This window comes from Tupaia chinensis, unplaced genomic scaffold (assembly GCF_000334495.1).
Source record: "Tupaia chinensis unplaced genomic scaffold, TupChi_1.0 Scaffold146346_1, whole genome shotgun sequence".
In the NCBI taxonomy this organism is placed as follows: Eukaryota; Metazoa; Chordata; class Mammalia; order Scandentia; family Tupaiidae; genus Tupaia; species Tupaia belangeri.
In genome coordinates, this window is record NW_006206202.1 from 454597 (window position 1) to 463311 (window position 8715).

General features: G+C 44.1%; 1 protein-coding gene across 1 annotated transcript in view; it reads right to left on the bottom strand.

The window, feature by feature from the left end:
* TANC1 (tetratricopeptide repeat, ankyrin repeat and coiled-coil containing 1) overlaps positions 1 to 8715 on the bottom strand; it is a gene marked incomplete in the record, with an annotated part of 175626 nt that overhangs the window by 21930 nt on the left and 144981 nt on the right. Inside the window, 1 exon segment of the mRNA XM_027768446.1 lies at positions 8125 to 8203. Coding sequence (XP_027624247.1) covers positions 8125 to 8203 — 79 coding nt within the window.

Here is an 8715-nt window from a genome sequence, read left to right on the forward strand (position 1 = left end):
GCGGAAAAGGCTGACCTGCGAGGTGACCATCAGACTCTAACAAGGGTCACGACACATTGCCTCCTCAGGAGAAAAAGAGGGGAGGGATCCAGGGTGGGAGAAGGGTGAGTCTTGCTATCGGGCAGTGTTCTGTCCCCTGGCTGATGAAATACAAAGATGAAGGAGAAAAGGGACGGACTGTGAAATGGAAGTTCTTAAATCAGTGTAATTTTTTAGACATTTTAGGACTCAAATTGGGCACAATTTATTTTACTTTCAAATCCTTAACAAGATGGGATGTGTGAATTAAATCCCATGAAAGTACATGTTTTCTGACGATTCTGAATAATCTCGCCTCACCAATACTGTCCCTCTGTCTTCAGGGCACGAGGTTTGTGATGGCTGATGTTCACTTTAAGAAAAACCCAACAGACATGCCACAGCCGGCACTTATCGGAAACATCAGTGAGATGTAGTTCTTTGTACCATAAAATGAATTGTTTACAGGAATCTTTTACAATATTAGAATTATCTGGGAAAAGATTGGATTTACAGAAACTCAACTGTCAACTCGCTGGGAACACAGTCATTCAGTCCACGGGGCTGGTTGTACAGTTTCATGGCAGGTGTGTCACACAAGAACATGGCGATGCACGGCCTGTGCAGAGTAGGTGGCCCGTGGGTCCTAACCATGAAGATCACTATTCTCGCTCTCATCTGCTGCTGAAGACCTGGAGAGAGGGCAGCAAGTGCACACAGAGGAAGCTGCCTGCCCAGAGACAATCTCCTGCTAACATATTCTACACTCATGACCCAAAGGGTCCCCCAAGGCTGGGACTGAGCAGTCAGCAGGCAGTTTGCACCTGCTGAAGAAGGTAGTGTCTGCTGAAGAGCCGGTGTGGACAGGGCAGCTCAGCCTGGCTCATACGTTTGGGTCCATTTGTGCAATTTATTTCCTATGTATACCGACCTTTCCCATCTTTTAAAAAACTGTATGGAAAATGAAAAAGAGGGGGGAGAGCAAATATTAGTAGCAAGCAGGTGCTCACAAATATCATCTAACCATGGCCAAGATGGCAATTGTTAGACGTGACAAAGGCAGTAAGGTCAGACCCACCACTAGAGGCTTGAGGGGCACACCCTACTCAATTGCAAAGAAAGAATGAAAGTAAAGAGGGGGCAGGAAATGTTCCAAGTTGCTCAACTATTTTTTCTAAAAGATAAAACTTAATTAGGGATTTTATGATTTAAGAAAAAAAAATCTCTGAGTTACAGTTAAAGACCATCTCTCCCCCTTCACTCTTCGACTGACATTTCAGGCAGCCGTTAGACTCAGAGGCTGCGTAGCCTAGGGTTCACTTGCTGACACTGGGAACTGGGCGGTCATAAAGGCTCATGGAGAGGCTGGTCCTCAAGTCCTCTTACCAAAGTACACTCCACCCGAAAGCCAGGAACATGCCTCCTCCACCTTCTAGGAATAGGGACAAGATCACAGAGGCCAAATCTCACAATCCGCTTTGCCAGGCCCGACTCTGAGGGAGAGTTTCCATTAGATACTTGTCAAAGAACCCAGTTTCATAACCTACAAAATCTTCATCTCTATAAAGAGCAGGCAATTGTTAGCTCTAATCCTCAATAATTTAAAGGATCGAATGCAACACTGTAAAGGCTGCTCTTACCGAAAATTGGGCCTGCACTGGGAGAGACGCCCCCGGGTCCTGGGGTCTGAGTCTGGAGCCTCCAGTCTCCCGACTCAGGGTACTATGAACGGGAAGCCATGCTGCCCAGTGCTTTCAGAATTTAACAAGTCACTGCTGCTGGAAACACCTGTCTTACTGTTCTCGATTTGGCAAAAAAAACTCTCCTAGGATGGCCAGGACCTCCCATGACAGGCCTGGCACACTATCTACACAAGGTAAAACCAGGCAGAAGCCAAATCTGGAGAACCACAACACTTGCGGCCGCTTCTGACTTTTTCAATTGCAAAGCCGAGATTTGGGTCTCTGAGTATGAATTAAAAATTAAACATGAACCTCAAGTTGTGAAGGATTTAAGACCTAAAATATGCAAATACCACCAAGTAGGACATCACATGTGGACCAAAGTCCTTTTTTCCCTTCCCTTCATCTATGACTCCATCATCTTAAAGTATTCACAAAATAACTAAGATTCTATCACTTAAGTATTCACTGAAATAGTCCATCAAGACCAAATGGTAGCAAAAATTATTATAACAATTAATGTTCGCAAAATAAACTTACCATGTGTTATCTAACAGCACATAATATCAACTTAACATTTATCAACTGCTGAGTACTTTGGAAGACACCATGGCTGAATTCTCATTCAATTTTGACAAGAACCCCTTGAATGGAATCTGATTATGCCCATTTTATCAAGTTGAAGGAATTAAGTCACAAAGAATTACATCTTTTGCCCAAAATGACAGAGGGTATCAATGCAGTTGGATTCAGTGTTATGTGGCTTAATTAAACTAGAGTCATGCTATCAAAATAGGAAGCTTTTGGCACATTTTAATAATATGCTATATTTGTTCCAGGCTTCAACACACCAAAAAAAAAAAAAAAAAAAACCAAAACCAAAAACAAAATACACTATGACATTTATAAAGGGCTTCCTACTTGGTGCTTCATGGCCCTTCATATTCATAAGTTCACTTAGTACATATGCAATTTCTAGAGGCAAAACTACTCTTATCACTCTGGAAAATAAGGCACAGAGAAGTTAAACAACCTGCCAAAGGTCAGACAGCCCGTGGGACTCTGGCTAGAGCCTGTGTTAACTCCCACACTGTTGCCTCTGGGAATACTTTTAAAATATCCAGTTCACCAAACAGCCTGTGAATGTTGTTAGAACAAAAGCGCCAAAGACACTTCTCCTTTCATTAAGACCTAGTATGTCTCCCCAAAACCAAAAACAAATACACTATGAAATTTATAAAGGGCTTCCTACTTGGTGCTTCATGGCCCTTCATATTCATAAGTTCACTTAGTACATATGCAATTTCTAGAGGCAAAACTACTCTTATCACTCTGGAAAATAAGGCACAGAGAAGTTAAACAACCTGCCAAAGGTCAGACAGCCCGTGGGACTCTGGCTAGAGCCTGTGTTAACTCCCACACTGTTGCCTCTGGGAATACTTTTAAAATATCCAGTTCACCAAACAGCCTGTGAATGTTGTTAGAACAAAAGCGCCAAAGACACTTCTCCTTTCATTAAGACCTAGTATGTCTCCTTTCCCAGAAGAACAGAACAGTCTAACGCGACTGAGTTTTTCTTCTTGCCCTGGGCACAGAGCACCCCGAGGCCAGAATGGGAGCTCAGCAAGGTGGACGTGCAGGACGGCATGAACATCTGGGCTGCATCTTAAGTCCTGTTCCTGACTGACTTTTTTTTTTCCTATTCGTGTATGTATTGTCAAATAAGTCTATTCAAATCCTTTAAGGAATAATGTGTACTATAAATAACATAAATTCAATGAAAAATAATGCCCTAAAATATGGACAACATATAACTATCTCATTCAGATTGTGTTTTTCTAGATCACCGCAGCTTTGACCAGCTGCCACTTTGAAAGTGTGCCCCCGACGTGCACATCTCTGTGAGCGCCCCTCTCCACTGAATTCTGTGGAGCATGGGAAATGCCCTGCTCTGCCCTCCCCCGAGGAGCCAGAGCACATGCTGAGAGGGCTCGGTTTCGTGCAGGATGACATGCTGAGAGGACTTGGTTACGTGCAGGACGCCACACTGGTGTCAGGTACAAAGGGGGCATTTCTGCAAAACCACACCACATAATTTCACGTCTGATCTCCAAACAGCAAAAATAATCCAAATGTTGTTTCAAAGAGAATCTGAAAAAAAACGATTATGACAGTTCCGTGGGAGGCAGACAGGGTCCCCCTGCAGTCCTTCTATGACAGCATGACCGGAAGACCATGTTTGTGGCAAAGACTCTCCAAGATAGCGAAATGTGGCTGAGGGCAAGTTTTTCTCTTAAAGGCAGTCTGTGCTTTAAATAAATAGGAAAGAACCACTCACTAGAATGAAGGCCTCACTCCCTGGGTTTTTAATACGCTGACTCCTGGCATGCAGCCTGTCCTCCAGGGCAGGACTACATAGCCTAGCTCACCCTAACTGCCCCGGGACAGTGAGGAGTGGTCTCCAGAATGCATTCGGGTCAAGGGCAAACTCCGAGGGTCTGCCAGAGCAGGAAGGGCAAGGGGCGGCACTAACGCAGTCACTTCTTAGTTCTTACCCCCTCATTTGCCTTCACCTGCTCAGATGACCCCCGTGCTCATCCCTCCCTTTCTAGCATCCTGGTTACCCCATCCTCCATGTCCTACACGATGTCACTCTGCCCTGGGTTACTCCACCCTCCGTGTTCTATATTATGTCGCGTTGTTCTGGGTTACCCCGTTTCATCCTCCTCCCCTTCTGGGGTCCTGGGTTATCCTGCCCAGGGGTCATGACTCTCTTCACCCAGGCATGAAGACTGGCCTGGAATGCCCCCTGCCCATCCTGGGTGAGCTCCTCCCTCACACCCTCTAGGGTATTGGGTTACCCTTCTCATGCTTTTATGCCAAAAACATCAAGAGTTTGTACATTCAACGAACAGCCTGGATTTCTGTACCCACTAATCATACTGAAGCTTCTTAAAACACCAGCAGAGGAGAGAAGGCCTTGACAAGGATTTTTCTAAACTTGTACTGGAAAAATGCTCAGGACCTCTGATAAACAGAATAGCTTAGGCATAAGGAGCTTTCCTCTACAGGATACGTTTTCTACAGGATACAGAAAGTCCTTCAGTGAGCCAGGCACCATGGCGTGAGACGCTGAGGCAGGAGGATCACAACTGTCTTTCTCTCTCTCTCTCTCTCTCTTTTTTTTTTTTTTAAATATCCATTAGCTTGTATTTTTAAGTCGAGCTGCTTTTAGCTATATTGAACAAACATGTATAAAGATATTCATGGTTCTAAGAGAAATTATGAGCTGCATTACCCAAACAAAGCCGTCAGCTGTCAACTGGCCATACCCTAGATAGAAGTCACTCTCAGGATCCTGTCCTTGGGCTGTGGCTAAAGACAGATGAAGTCCACCCCAGCAGGTTTTGAACAAAAAGCAGCATCAACTGCAACCAGCAGTGAGGATCAAAGAAAACTAGGAAGTAAAACAACTATTTTCACTTCACTTATAATTTGTACAGTAGTTACCAACAATGCACAGGGCAGTGGGGCCCGTGGGGGCTGGGGAACTGCCAGGGATTGCTACTTAAAGACGAGGCTTGGTGAGAACGAGGGCTGTGAGCTGACTCACTACTCATATGGTCACCATCAAGACCTTCAGTTCTCTATAGGCTGCAGCAAGCGAGTGCTCTAGAAGGCTGCCTGTAGGCCTTTTCTGTACTAATTCCCACACTGGGGTTGGAGGATGCAGGCCCCTCGTGGCCAAATCCCAAACACAGAACTCACATTCAGGACTTTGAAGTATGCCTTCATGTAAAACCCCATTATCTGCCCGAGATATCTCACCTAAAACTTCCCCTTCAAGATCTGAGAGTTGGGAACCAGCAGATAGCATAATGGCTATGTTGCTGGACTCCCACATAGTCGACCACGGTTCCGTCCCGGACCCAGTGGCTTAAAACTCACACCGGGCGCATGTGCGTGCGTGCCCAAGATCCCAAGAGGAGAATGGAGGAGAAGGGATTGCGGCGTGGCCATCCCCCCTGGGGGGTGATTTCTTGCTTTCTGTCTCTCTGTCTCTCTCTGTCTGTCTGGCGAGCGCACGCACCCTATAGCGAAAATCTCTCCAAAAAAAAAAAAATCTGAGAGTATTTCCTTTGATAAACACAGACCTGGGTTTAGGGTAGTAGACCATAATGGTCATTTTTGAAGGAACATAGGAAAAATGTACCAAAATAGAAAAACGCACAGGGAAGGCAAGATTCTTTTAATAGAAATGCAACCCACAAAGGAGTGCTCAACTTGCCTTTTCCTTCTTAAAATTTTAAAACAGTTTCTCAAATTGTGGCTGATGAAATTTACCCTAACATCCATGGAAGAAGAGTACAAACTATTTCCCAGTTTGCAAAGTGGTCTGAAGTTAACACGTAAAGTTTGGAAGAAGGGCTGAACTGTTATTTCCCTTAACATTAAGACTGGTGGGACAACTGCAAGGGCATGGATTCTGCCAACAGCCTGCAAGCTCGTTAGACCTCTCCCCAGGTGAGTCTCTGTTGAGAGTAAAGCCTTGGTTGATATCTACTTTGTATCCTAGGAGGATCCTAAAGCAGAGAACCCAACCAAACGGTGCTCAGGCTACTGACTTGCAGGAACTGTGAAATAATAAATGTGTGCTGTTTAAAGAAAACAAAAACAAGACTGGTGAGAAGTCTGAAGTTTCTCACTTGTCTGTTTAGCCTCTGAATCATTTGAGAGATTCTCAAGTGGGAGATTATGAAATTTAGGACTGGTCACTGAGAGGAAAAACAGAGCTCACATAGAATCTTCAAGGTCAGCCTTTCTCTAGATTTTTCTTCCAGGAAAAAGAAAATCATGAATATTAAAGGTTCCCATCTGAGCTAAGTACGTGGTGTTACTCCTGCCAGCATTCACCTCCACCATCAGCATGGGTGGCATTACTGTCAGCGTCACTGTGTGCCAGGTGTCCTAGACGTCTCAGCACTGCAGTTCTGTTTTTTCCTGAAGCTATGCGTCACTTAAAATGACCTCAGATGCTTTCCCTAGACCTAGTGAATCAAAATTTTTAGGTATAAGTGCCCTAGGAGCACCTAGAATTGGGTACATTTGGGTAAGACTACTTGATTTCATTTGGCCTTCGCCACAACCCCACGAGGCAGATACTATTATATTTACTCTGACAAAGAGGCAAAGCAACTTGTTGCTAACCTAGACAATGAAAGAGGTGGAATTCAGGCCTTCGGTCCACTAGCAAAGCCATGTCATTATTGACTTAGCTACACTGCTGCCCACAACATCATATGGAAAGTTGATGGAAACTTTCCTTTTGCTAAATTATAGAGCCAACTAAAGTACTTAAAAGGGCAAGAAAAGAAGTCCATCAAGAATTAGGAACAATATTTAAACCTACTCCCTTTTGGCCCTGAACATAATCCAACCTCAGTCCTGAACTTTCTTTGCAACCCAGGGCCACGCTGAGCTCCTCCTCCAGTCCCACGGCGAGCAATAGGAAGCTGGGTAAATGACAGCCACCCTCGAGAGGACAATGAGTCTCTGATGGGCAAACCTCCACTCCTGCCCAGAAAATCTCAGAGGCTTCTCCCAAGTTTGAGTTAGCCAGTGAACTCTCCATATCACCATTGGTCATGTTAGGGTGGCCCCCAAATCCTAATTTACAAACAAATCTGGAAACAAACCTTTTCTAGAAAAATGGAAATCATATATGCTGTGCATATATACAGAATGTAACCTAGAAATGCAAATTAAACAATCTTGGTAACATCTAACTTTATAACTCATAAAGTCTTACATTTCTAATGCTTAATTCAGCCAAATAGAATATTTCAAAACAGCATTATCTATGTTTTTCTCCCAACTCAAATCTTCATTAAAATGTACTCTCCTCAGGCCTCTGCCCCACTGCAGTGAGACATGCATACTCCAGTCCAGTGGAGACGAGTCTTACAGCTTTTGTTCAGTATTTTTAGTAGGCCCAGGAGCCTGAGTTCTATCCTCCATCCTAGACAGGGCAGGGCACAGCCTTCCTTACTAAGTCACTTTCGATTTATCCAGCGTGGGGATGGACAGTCCTGGCCAGCTCACTGAGCCCAGGCCATAGGAAGATTAGCTTGGGTAGGGTCTGGAAAGACTTGGCAAACCAGGAGTACTAAGGTATTCCCATCTGCCGTCCGTCACTTGCACGGCAACCACTTAGTCTAATTTCAGATGACCCCGTTTTATATATGTCTAGCAAAGTTTCACTACTCATTTGGAAAGTTTAAAAAGCTCTAAACTTCAAATGCCTTGTGATAAAATAAAAATAGGACTACATGCATCACAAGTCATTCGTAAGACAATTAGGCCGAGACGGGGCTAAGACATCAAGCGAGCCGCCCCAGACTACACGCAGTGGAGCCATAATTACCTGTTTCTCCCCACAGCGTGTCTGCGCCATTGACTTCTACTTCATGTTCCTTTTCCATTCCCAGCAAGCACTGGACCACCTGTCAGAAGTGGCAAGGTGATTTAATGAGTTCTCACAGCAAAAGGTGCTTATTATATCCCATGTATCAAAGGAGAGACTGTGTTGTTTTTTAACCATTATTATCTCATGCTGCACAAGGAGAGAAAAATATAATGAAAACCGTTTTGAAGCATAATTCATATGCTATTCACACTTTCACTTGGAGAAGACTTAAAAAAAAATCTCAGTGCATTTCAGCAGCATTGTTCAGGATTACTAGGTACTCAGAATTCTAATGAATTCCGGCATGACCCAAATATGCCAGCGTAATCAACAAAGGACACGGCAGATCACACAAAGTGCAGTTTCTGCATAAACCACCAGAAGACGGTGAATCCATTTTTCACAAGAAAAAGAAGGTGCTATATATCTTTCTCAATAATTTTGTTTTTAATTTTAAATTTCTCTACTAGCAGCATTATTTTCCCTTATCAGAGTCTTACTGTCTAAGGGCAGGATGGTCACAGGTATGTGGCAGGGATGCTGGGTCCA